The 12,876-nt window shown below is 40.1% G+C and overlaps 1 protein-coding gene across 1 annotated transcript in view; it reads left to right on the forward strand.

Moving 5' to 3' along the window:
* The first annotated feature begins 570 nt into the window (after positions 1 to 570).
* NDC1 (NDC1 transmembrane nucleoporin) overlaps positions 571 to 12,876 on the forward strand; it is a 47,876-nt gene continuing 35,570 nt past the window's right edge. The window contains exons 1-5 of the mRNA XM_082429501.1: positions 571 to 1,857; positions 3,352 to 3,472; positions 6,057 to 6,158; positions 8,625 to 8,799; positions 9,942 to 10,080. Coding sequence (XP_082285627.1) covers positions 1,495 to 1,857; positions 3,352 to 3,472; positions 6,057 to 6,158; positions 8,625 to 8,799; positions 9,942 to 10,080 — 900 coding nt within the window. The 5' untranslated portion in view covers positions 571 to 1,494. The remainder of the gene's footprint in view (positions 1,858 to 3,351; positions 3,473 to 6,056; positions 6,159 to 8,624; positions 8,800 to 9,941; positions 10,081 to 12,876) is intronic.

Here is a 12,876-nt window from a genome sequence, read left to right on the forward strand (position 1 = left end):
TGCAGGTTTCTCATTGCAGTGGCTTCTCTTGTTGCAGAGCACGGGCTCTAGGCACGTGGGCTTCAGTAGTTGTGGCTCGTGGGTTCAGTAGTTGTGGCTCACAGGCTCTGGAGCACAGGCTCCATAGTTGTGGCACACAGGCTTAGTTGCTCAGCGGCATATGGGATCTTCCTGGACCAGGGCTCAAACCCGTGTCCCCTGCATTGGCAGGCAGATTCTCAACCACTGCACCACCAGGGAAGTCCCTAGAATGATTCTTTTTTTTTTTTTTTTTTTAAAATGTATTTATTTATTTATGGCTGTGTTGGTGTGTTGGGTCTTCGTTTCTGTGCGAGGGCTTTCTCCAGTTGCGGCAAGTGGGGGCCACTCTTCATCGCGATGCGCGGGCCTCTCACTATCGCGGCCTCTCTTGTTGCAGAGCACAGGCTCCAGACGCGCAGGCTCAGTAATTGTGGCTCACGGGCCTAGTTGCTCCGCGGCATGTGGGATCTTCCCAGACCAGGGCTCGAACCCATGTTCCCTGCATTAGCAGGCAGATTCTCAACCACTGCGCCACCAGGGAAGCCCTAGAATGATTCTTTATAATCTCTCTCCACCACCAAATAGAAGGTTTCTTCATGGCAGAGACTTGATCTACCTTTCTATTTCCAGTTTGTCCTGCAATACGTCAGACTTGATTGATATTATCATGTTTTTGGAAGTGAATATGATATACAACCTTAAAACAACTCAAGAAACCACTTTTAGCAAACATTGCAGAGCAGTATGTGTGATCTCAATTACTCTCACCAGACTATGAGTTTCTTCAGTCAGTAAATCACTGAATCTGTCTTTCTAGAGTACTGAATATTGTCTGTGGTATGTAACTGGGTGTTAAAATGTGTTAGCAATATGCCTCTGGGGATCTCACTGAGGCCTAATGCAATCAGAGAAGGATTCATTAAGTGGGACTTAGGCTGGTGAAAAGCCTTTTTCCTCACTGGCAGGAAATTAAGGACAATATTTGTATAGCATTTTAGTACATCTTCACAACATCATCCGATACCATCTTTATTTTTATCCTTATTTTATAGATGAAGAAACGGAGGCTCAGGGAGGGTCAAGATATTCCACTTAGCAAGTGGCAGAGCTGGAGCTAGAAACCAGATCTTAGGAAACCAAATGCACCTCTAGGGAAAGAGAGATTTTCATTTCAGTAAAATTAGTACCTTTGTGGAGAGGGCCACAGCATCCTTTGATTTCACTTTCAGGAGGTCGATAAAGTAAGATCGGAAGAAATGAAGGCAAATCATTTTGCCAGGTCTTTCTAATTACAGAATTCTGATAATCAGCACTGTGACTAGAAGCTGCTTTATATAAGACTACGATTCCCAGCATGGCACAAGGGACCGCTGGGAAGACTTCGACTCCCAGCATGCTGTACCTTGGAACTCCCAGTCCCAGAATGCAACGCTCTTCCTTACTCAGAGGGCCGTAGAGACTACAGTTCCCAGCATGCAGAGCCGCCCCCAGTTTCTGGCGCCCCGCCGGACCCTGCTTCGGAGAGACGTTTTGGACTCCAGAGGGCGGGCCCTGGAGTCCCAGCCCCCTTTGGGGGACGTGTCTGCGGGGCGGTTCTGGCCGGCTGGGCCCGTCCAGACGGAACCTCGAAGGGATGGGTTGGGGCCTGGGCCGGGCTTCGCCCAGGCAGCGTCTGAGACAGCCCCAATGGGGCCCTCGGGGGGCCTTCCTCCCTTTGAACTGCGGTGGCGGGTGGGCTCACTGTATCCTGCACTTTTCAGAGTAGGGGCCGCCATCACCATGGTCACTGCTGCGAGTCGGCCGTGCGCCGACGGGCCGCGGGACATCCTGTGGCGCGTGAGTGCTGCGCGCACTGTGGCAGGCGCTTGGCAGCTGCGGGGGTCGGGCTGGGCGTGCGGGCTCTGGTCGCGCGTGCGCGCTGGACGGGGGCGGGGCCGGCTCGAGTGTAGTGTGGGGAGCGCGTGGGGAGGGGGCGACCCAAGTGACTTATTTCAGGGTTGTGGGGGTGTCCTGAGTGGAAGCTAGTTACAGAGGGGACGGGCGTACTAGGGAAAGTTGGTTACAAGTTGTGTGTGTGCGGGGCGTCCTGAGTGCAAACTCTTTACGGCGTGAGAGAGGGGTCCTGAGTGGAAGCTGGTCATAGTGGGAGGGATGTCCTGCATGGGAGTTGGCAGAGAATGGGGAAGAGTTGTATGCAACTCTGCTAGGTGCACAATTAATAACTTGTTGATTACTTGGGATAAGAAGCGGGAAGGAATATCCGGAATCGGAAAGAATGTGGTATGACCTTAGCAGAGGCTGGTCTTGGGGACTAGGTGAGCAGGACAGGTGTTTTGTCAAATTAGAGGAATGTGTGCACTGTGGGCTCGAGAAGAGGAGGTACTTCCTTGTTGAAGTCCAATCAACAGTTCTGCCTCCATTCTGTGGAGGGCACAGAGATATAGGAGTAAGAATCCCTTTTAGGACAGTGCTTCTACCCCAGCGGCACTGCCATCTACTTTGTATCCCGGGTTACTAAGTCTTACCTGTTCTTTACCACCTGTATTATCAGTCATCGATGTCCTGTAGATTGTATGTCAGAAACGTGGCTGCAGTTTTTTTTTTTTTTTTTAACTTTCTCTTTACCACTGCCTTCCTTCAGACACTGACTGTAATCTTTGGCTTGGGCAATTGGGGTGGACTGCCTCCTGTTTGTCTCCTGTCTGTGTCTTGTCCCCTCTGATCCATCTTCATTATAGCCACCTTACAGACACAAGGGTGTTTTACCTTCCAAAATATAAATCTGATCGTCACTTGCGTGCTTAAAATGCCTCAGTATCTCTTCTTGTATTCAAGTATTCAGCAGTAAATCTTGTGCCTCATATGGTAGGCACTGGTGAGTCAGACATGAATACAATGCAGTAGTTGCCCAGTAAAGAGCTCATATCTAATAAACACAATTACAATATACAGTTGGTTCCTGGAAAATGAATACACTTTCAGATATTGATACATCTATCAAACCTAGAGAGACAAGTATAAGTTGCTGTAAAGTACAGTTGTAAACTAATTGAGACCTCCCTCACCCCCCAAAGTGTGATATTTAATGTGACATCTGACTCTGGACTAAAACAAGCATCAGTTCACTGATACTACAAGTTTCTGGAGTGGTGTGTAGTGTTACTAATAGTAGTAACCGTTAGCATTTATCTGTAGCTGCATGGACTGTGATCTGGGTGTAAATATTAGTGATTAACATCCTGTATGAAAAGATAGGATTTGCATAACTGAAATAACTGAAATAGTTTAACTGACTTCATGATTGAGGGATTTTTGTTTGTTTAATTATAGGTTTTGGGCTGGAGGATAGTTACAAGTATTGTCTGGTCGGTGCTGCTTCTGCCCATCTGTACCACAGTATTTGTCATCTTCAGCAGCATTGATTTATTTCATCCTATACAGTGGCTGTCTGGTAAGTGATACTCAGTTTGAGGAAAACAAATTTACAGGGCCCACTTCTCAACATAAAAATCGCATTATGTTTTAAATAATTTATTTTAATTGCTGTATTGACAATGACAAAACATTCACTTTGAGGTATTCTTAAGGCATTCCCTTCCTAACAGGCCTTTTCACTATATAATAAGATTAGTAGACACATCAGAGACTGTGTAGTATTATCACATGAACAGAAAGATCATTAGAAGACCACATAAATAAAAACCTAATTTTGTTTATTTGTCTCTTCTATTTGGCAGCTTTATTGAGGTTGTCTTTTTAAGGAAGTGAACTATTCCTTTTATATATTTAAAAATTGTAGGTAGAAAATATGACATACCTTTTTAAAAAGTCTGTCTAAAATTAAGAATACTTTGGGACTCTCTGGTGGTGCAGTGGTTAAGAATCCGCCTGCCAGAGCAGGGGACACGGGTTCGATCCCTGGTGCAGGAAGATCCCACATGCCATGGGGCAACTACCTGTGTGCCACAACTACTGAGCCACGTGCCTAGAGCCCGTGCTCTGCAACAAAGAGAAGCCACCGCAATGAGAAGCCCGCACACCGCTACAAAAGAGTAGCCCCTGCGCGCCGCAACTAGAGAAAGCCCGTGGGCAGCAGTGAAGACCCAGTGCAGCCAAAAATAAATTAAATAAATAAATTAAAAAAAAAAGAATGATACCCTGGAATCTGCTACATGAAATATATTAAAAAAATTTCTATATTGTGGCTGATAAGAAAGATGAGAAGAGAGAAAAGGAGGAAAGACTAAGGAACATAGAGTTAAACTGAAAGATTGATGAGGAGGAAAAGATTGGAGCAGGCTAATGTTTCTCCAGATCCTTGGAGATAAAATTAATAAATTCATTAAACTATAACTATTTTATGTTAATAATAGCTACCAATTATTGCTGCCTACTATGTGCCAGGCACCATGCTAAGTACCTTAAGTATAATACTTCTTATCTTTCCTACAACCTTGTATAATAATGACGTAGTATCCCTACTTAAATGAGGGAACTGAGACTCAGGTTATAAGTCTGTGCAGAGACACAGCTAGTGAATAACTGAACTAGGATTTGAATATTGGTCTCTGACTTCAAACCTATGTTTTTCCACTCTGCCACACTAGAATTAAAAAAATAAAAAGAGAGAAATGTTCCCAGAGTAGGTTTTGAAGTCTTTAAAGTCTTGCCTAAGGCCTAGAAGCACAAATACTCTTGAAATTCTTTTTTTCCCTCCCTCTCAGAAACAGTAACAATAAATTTCTTTTGCTTTGGAAAGTGGGAAGTATGTTGTTAATTTAATTTTTCTGAAGAAATGCCAGTTTTCAAAGAGTTAAAAGCTTTACCTTGTGACCTTTAGCGAGATATTGCTGCTAAAGAGTTAAAGTCATTTAAAGTTTTTTGTTGAAACATATCAATCACTTCTTGGGTGAGTCTCACAGGTCAAATGAAATTAAGCCATTAGCCAGCACAAGAATGGCAAGTATTTCTGTAACCACCTTGCTGCGTCTGCATCACTCATGAACTGGGCTGTCTAGTTGCAACTTCAGAATATTTCAATATTGTAATCTAGAGCCATTACCGATTGTTCAGTACTGGCACTTGAGATAAACACTTTCTGCCATTTCATGGCCCAAGGGTATCCTAGTATCACTTTCTCTTCAGATTGGATTTGATTTATGCCATTTTTCTCATCAAATATTACTTGTATTCTTAAACTTTTGCTTCACAAAGTCTTTACAGAGAAACTGTAGTCCTTCCTTCCTTATTTCCAGTCACATAAATCAGTTCTTTCACTCTTTTATCTCAGTATAATGTTTGAGGAGTTTAATTGTGGATACTGAATAAATATTTTTCAATAATTTTGGTCACTGAATTAAAATTTTAAAAATAATTGGTTTCATTATTAAGTCTTAGTCTATTTAACAAACATATGTCCTTATTTTTATATCTCTTGTTCATGTTTTTAGGCATAATATATACGTATTTTAAACTTTACCGCATTTTTTAAATGGAATATTGATTGTTGAACTACTCTAAAATGTGAATGTATTAGTATTTCACAGGGACATCATGATTTTTTTTTTAATTCGGCTCCTTTGGATGATTTATGGATTATGCTATTTCTAGAAATGTTACTTTTTTCTAGCTGTAGGGACTAATTGCATTTATTAAGAAGAGATCTGAAAAATATTATTTACATTTTAAAAAGAAACTTTGTTGGTATATTACTAAATGTGGTACTTCTCTGTTTCACGTGATAAAATGTTTGCATATGGTATTATTTTGTCTAATGTTAACATCTGGGTCATCTAAAAGAAATTCTAGTATAACGTTAAAGGACCTGGAGCTTGGTCCAAATAACTCGCACTGTATGTAGTTCTTGAGTTGATGTCCTATAGGACCCATCAGCAGTGTATGAGTAAATTTTTAAATAAAAGATAACTTTTAAAATTAAAATTATAGTTGTGGTTCGAGCCCCTTTTCTATTGCAGTATACTAAACATGACTATATGACTGAATGAACTTACTTATTCATCTCTCTTGTGTTTTAGATTCTTTCAGTGATCTGTATAGTTCCTATATAATCTTTTACCTTCTGCTGCTGTCAGTGGTAATAGTAATAATAAGTATTTTCAATGTGGAGTTCTATACAGGTGAGTTTTCAAATATTAACCATCTTTAAAATATCTGAATTTATTTTACTAAGGGCAGACTCAGTGCATTTTGTATGTGGATGTGTACATCAGAGGCTGTGTTTTATGTCAGAGTTTAAAAAATGTATACAGAATTATTATATATGCTTTGAATGTCTTACCATAAAATTTATTTGACCAATACATTCTCTGTTTTTAAAAAAATAATTAGAACTCTTAGGACAAATATTGGATGATTCCACTTATATATATGAGGTATCTAGAGTAGTCAAATTCATAGAGACACGAAGTAGAATGGCGGTTGCCAGGGGCTGGAGGGAGGAAGGAATGGGCAGTTGTTTAATGGGTATAGAGTTAATGGGTACAGGGGAGGATGGAAAAGTCTGGAGATGGATGGTGGTGATTGTTACACAACAATGTGAGTGTACTTATGTCAGAAAACTATACACTTAAAAATGGTTAAGGGACTTCCCTGGTGGCCGAGCTTCCAATGCAGGGGGTGTGGGTTCAATTCCTGGTCAAGGAACTAAGATCCCATGTGCCACGCAGCGCGGCAAAAAAAAAAAAAGTTAAAATGGTACTTTTTTTTAATGTGTACTTTATGACATACAAAAATTTAGACCTTTTAATAATTCACAGCTGGTGTTAAAGTTGTGATTCAGCAGATATATTATAAAAATAACTCCTTTATAGAGTAAGAGATCAAGACCAGACGATTTCTAAGGTCCTTTTCAAATATTGAAGTCTATAATTCTGTGGTTTTCCAACAAAATTTAAAATATCATATGTTTTACCTTGGGAGAATCACCTGTTAGATTTCAGAGCTTTTTACTTTCTCTCAATTTCTCTCCTTGCTCTTCCTGCCGTTTCAGATTCCTTAAATCTGTCTTGAGGTAAAATGAGAAGCTTTTTCTGATACTTCTTTTTTTCACTATAACATCATTCTTCTTTTTAGCTCTTTAGTACTTCCTTGTTAGATATGGTATAAAATGTCACATTGTTCTCTGGATTTTATAGTACACCCTTTTCCTTTGCTTTTCTAATCCCTCACTACTGGCTGATGGATCTCTTTTTCTATTCAAGCCGTCTACAGAACCCCTTGGTTTACAGCATGTGTTCTTTCACACTGTCCCATGTACCTGGGTCATCTAGATTTAGATGCCAGACAAGGGGTCTCCAGCTAGTCATTCTTTTTTTTTTTTTGGCCTCGCCACGTGGCATGCAGGATCTTAGTTCCCCGACCAGAGATTGAACCCGTGCCCCCAGCATTGGAAGCGAGGAGTCTTAACCACAGGATCACCAGGGAAGTCCCCGTCTAGTCATTCTTAAAGCCTGACTAGTCACTTTGGCTCATTCCTTCAACATTCCTTATGTATTACTTTATGCCATGCATTGTGTGGGGATAAGAGATGTATGGTCCCAGTTTTCCCCAGGGGATCACAATTAATGCTGAGAAAGACAGTAATACATGGATAGTATGGACGTATATAGAAGCACCATTTACCCAGCATGGGGAGCTTCCTGGAGGAGGTGATGCTTGAACCAAACCTTAAAGAATGAGCTGTGTTAAGTAGACACGGAAGAAAAATGATGTTTTAGGGAAAAGGTGTATCATATAAAAAGGCTTAATGACATGAGAAGGTTTGGTATGTTCAGAGTATGAGTCAGAATATAAGTCAGTTACACAGTCAGTAGGCCTTGTGGGCATTTCTGGTGGGGAGGGGAAGGTGATAGCAGCCTCTTCCCCAAATTGTAAAGCACCTAAACCCTCTCCCTTTATACTTAATTTTGCACCTCCCCACAATCTCTTGGTGTGTATCAAAAGAAGAATGTGTACAAAGATAGGCCAGGGAACCCTGGGCCAACTGTTTTCAAAAGTCAGCACCCCTCACCTCCCACCCACACTTGCTTCCCCCAGCTCACTTCTGAAAACCTTTTAGGATTATCAGAGCGGTATTAGAAATTCCCATGCAAGCATTTATTTTAGTATTCAGTGTCATCATTAGTTACCTGGTTTGTGGTTTATTTTTCACAGATGGACTATATATTGACAATTTAAAATGCTGAAATAAGGATAACTTGCTGGAGGGCAAGCACTATCTAAAAATTATTATTGTTTATTCCTTTATGGCAGTGAGGGGAGTGCCAGGGTAGGCACTATTTGAGCTATCAGGAAATCTTAATTAAAAAGAATTGAAAAATGTTAATCATAGTATACTTAGGTTTCACCTCTCTAGATCCTTTGGTTTTTCTTTTTCTTTGTGCATCTGTTTGTATTCAGTTTTTTTTCAAATTATTTTAACTAAGAATTTTTAACTTGGTATTTTTCTGTACTATATTTTACATTGACTCTGGGTTTCTTCCTGCCCTTTGGCGTATTTGTGCAAAGATGAGAGGGAATAGTTTAGGTCCTCTAATTTCATATGCTGCAGATTATAAAGCCACAGTCACGTGTTTTGTTTGCAGTTGTGCCTTCCATTCCCTGCTCGAGACTGGCACTGATAGGGAAGATCATTCATCCTCAGCAGCTCATGCACTCCTTTATTCATGCTGCAATGGGAATGATGATGGCTTGGTGTGCTGCGGTGATAACCAAGGGTCAATACAGTTTTCTTGTGGTTCCCTGCACTGCTACTGAGAGGTAATATTACATATATTTTTTCTAAGGGTGCTTGTTTAGTTACTAAGCCCAAAGTGACCTATATACATTAATAGTTTATGGATGTTCTTTACTTTCCGGACTTCAGTAAAAAGTGCTTTTTTACATACATCGAATGTTTTTGATGTTTTATGTTTGTTGAATTCAGCAGTTTTTTTAAACCATTTATTTTGTACAAGGTGCTATGCTAAATGCTGTTGGATTTGTTAGCATGATTCACACATGGACTGTAAGCTCCTTGAGGGTTGAGAACAGTAGGGGATTTAAGACCTGGACACAAATGGATATAATAGGAGAGCAATAGGAATGTATGAGAAATAGGATTTAGTAGGAAGAAAGTGAAATGTGCAGATAAAACCTCTGGGGGTTCAGAAGGCAGGGAGGGATCCACACATGGCTTCTTGGAGGAGGTGGTATTTCGGTTGGGGTTTGAAATAAGGACAGTATGAGAAGAATGAAGAAAAAAATTTTTAATAATTAAAAATACCTTCTTCAGTAGAGTACTTTTATAATTTTGAAACTTACACAGTTCTTGAACAGATGGCATTGATGTAAATTTCAAGTTTATATTCTGACTTTAAAAGTCAAAAAAGTAATCTTAAGTTCTCTGTTATCCAGTGACTTTAAGACAGTATTCATGACTGCTACTGAATACTTGATTTCCTTTTATCCCCCAGTTACATTATATAAGGCAAGGTTTTTCCTAATGCAATAAATTTTCTTTAGTGAAAAGGGTGCCCGTGAGGGATTGCCTAGTTATAAGAGCAACACAGAGAGAAGCCCAAAGTTACAGCATCTCTATCAGGTTATAGCCTTTATTTAGAATTCTTCAGTCCAGATGCAATTTACCAACTCATAAGCACCATTGCTTACTGTCACAGGGGACTCTCTTACCCTTACCAGATTTCTGGAGGAGCAGAGCTAGAGCATTAACTAAAGGTCAAGTTCTCATGCATCAGGGAAAAGGGTTTTGTTAATCTTTTGCCCACACTTAACCCCTTTGTTAGAATTTGGGGCATTTCTTAAGTAATTAAGTCAAAGCTTTGCCTTCAGTAAATAATGAGCCTAAAATAGTAATATGTGTCCCTGACTGTTGAATTAATAACCTAACTTTTCCCCTTCAGCTTAGATGGCCCTGCTGCACAAACCTGCTTAAATGAGTATCACCTTTTTTTTCTGCTGGCTGGAGCATTTATGGGCTATAGCTATAGCCTCCTGTATTTTATTAACAACATGAACTATCTTCCATTTCCCATCATACAGGTAAGCTATGATTTGAGCATTACTTTATGTCAGAATTTGGCAGAGTTAAAATTGCCTTGGTGTTTGTATATATAACTGGCATCATCTGATTAATTCAAGATTTGATCAGCAAAACTTAGGACTGAGATCCTCAAAATGCCATTTGGAGAGGAGATCTTTGTCTTCATGAGACTTCAGTGTCTGTTTGAGAGCTGCAGTTGCCCTTCCTGCTGCCACTCTCAGAATACCTCTTTGTTCCACTCTTTCCCTCCCTGCTAGGTAGTGGCAGTTGCTGTGACCTAGCAGGGCTGGGGGAGGATGATGATGACATTCATGCAAAGTACCTCTGTGCAGCTGCCAGCTTCTTTTTGAACCTAAGAACCTCATAAGCTTGAGAATGTACAACTAAGTATAGAATACGTCAGTTACTGTCTCAAATCCTTTTCAGAACAAGGCTTGAGGTGCATAAATAAAACAGTTTTGACTGGTTTGAGTGGGATAGGTTTTAAAAATTCTACTAGTTTGGTAGGAGCTGTCTCTTCCTCTGGCAGGAGAGAGAAAGATGGGTTGAGATTTTTCCGGTGCCATCAAGGCTTTCCCCAGCCTGTTGCTGCTATTCTTGACTGTGCTATTATTCGCTTCATTCCCACTCTAGGGCATGCTGAGTACTGAGCTTTGGAGCAAAACTGTTAGAACCAGCCCCTTCCCACTAGGACCCAGTCCGGTAGGGAGGGAGGGATATGTAAATAAATGATGTTCCACAAGAGTGTAAGTGTGAGAGTGTGAGGGATTAGGATTCTCCTGGTTTAACTAAAATTTTCACATGCCTGTTGCATCCCTGAGAACAATCTGATGAAAATACACCTACTGCAAGGAGATAGTGCTCACAGGATCTGGCCCTTATCTGGATCTGGCCCTTATCTCCCTGCAGTCTGTGAGTGTATGAACAAAGAGTCCTATTTACAAATTCTTCACATCTTGTGAAGGTGAATTAAAGCCGAGTGTCAGCTTTGCCACCTCAGAATTTCAAAAGGAGAAAACCCCCCAAAATCCTGTATAGAAATACCCATGGTGAATCTGCTTTGATCCAAACATAGTTAAGAATATAGGAAATGAAGGAAAAAAAAATTAGAGAAAAATGAGATTACCCCCAAATATCTTGCTCCTCCATGGACTTGTGTTGAAAGTAACCACCTATTTAACATCATGGATGTGTAAGAGTGAACAAGGGGAGTCCAGGATTGACAGTACTGATAAATTATTGTTTCTACGATGTACTGTCACATTTGTAAAATTTAACTACTAAATTTTTTGTAATAGCTTTTGATAAAATCTTAGATTCATTCTTGTGTATTCTTCCAGACCCTTTACTGTACATTTATATATATAGTAGCTGTAATACTACATATTTTGTGGGGTGGGGTTTTCATAAATAGTTTTATATTGTACATATTATTCAGTAACTACTTTTTTCATGTAACAGTATGAAAAATTAGATGTTTTTAAAAATCTAGTAATTTTAACCATTTACCATTAGTCCATTAGGTTTTTTTCCTATAAACTTGCCTATGCTACAAAAACCAGTTCTATTGCCCTTATTAAATTCTTAATGACAGACTGATAGGGAAAAACAGAACGTTGGCATGGAGTAGGGGACAAAGAAATGGATTAATGCCAAGACAGGCTTGGCAAGTCATATGCCAACAAGACTATTTGAAAGTATTAAATGAGATAAGATTTATAGAGCCTGGCACATAGTAAATATTTGAATAGGTACAGGGTAGCTCATAGCCAAATCACAGAAGAACCCAACAGGGAATTGAAAAACACTTCAGCGTGGGAGCAAGAAGAGGGTATATTAGCTGTTCTCTGCATATCTACTGAAATGTCTACCTGCTTCCTTAGCCTCTCTGGACCCTTGTGAGTGATGATGGAGGTGAGAGCTGCAGTAGGAATAGTTTAGGGACTATGCCCTTTTTATTGGGGGGTTGAGGTGAGATGGTGGTAGCACCCAGTAACTGCATCGAATAGTGCAATTCCATGTCTTGGACTTTGAAAATATCTGAATAAATCAAGATACTTCAAGCTGTATGGTTAGTGATCGAGCATTCATTTCACCTGGGCTGCTTTTTGTAAGATGCTATGGGAAACTGCAGACGTGGTATGAAGACATAACCTCTACCTAAGGACTATAATTCTTTGCTGTCCTTTAGCTTCTGAAATCCTTAGAGAAGGATCAGCCTTAATATAAACACAAAAGAAGACCAGAATTTGGGAAGTCCCTCTTTGGTTCTTTGGGTTTCCTTAGATTCTTTCCAATAATTTAAAAAATATTTTTTCCATTGACATTTTTAGGGCTGACAACCCTTGTTTCACAAGAAATGTAATTTTTTCAGGAAAAACATTTTGTATTTTTTCATATTTGATTCTTTTCTCTTAGGTTGTTAGCATTGGAAGGTACCCACTAAGGAACTGTTTAGCTGGTTCAGCCTTCTTATCTCACAGATAATTAGATAGGAGACGAGGATGACTTAGTGTTGTACAGAAAGAGGAAGCACTAGAACTCGGGTCTCCCAATTCTTAGTCTCGTGTCTTCTTCACTACCTCCTATTTTTCTGCAAACAGCATGTGAAAAATTTCAGTGTAGAGGCAGCATACATTATCTTTAAGGTTGCATGCTCTGAAGCCAGCCTGCCTGCATTAAAATCGCAGATTTTTCTTTTGCTAGTTGGTAACACTGGTTAAGTTACTTACCCTCTCTGTGCCTTGGTTTTCTCATCTGTAAGATGGGGATAATAATAGAACCTCCTTCATGGG

Source organism: Balaenoptera physalus, assembly GCF_965194825.1.
Source record: "Balaenoptera physalus genome assembly, chromosome: 1".
In the NCBI taxonomy this organism is placed as follows: domain Eukaryota; kingdom Metazoa; phylum Chordata; class Mammalia; order Artiodactyla; family Balaenopteridae; genus Balaenoptera; species Balaenoptera physalus.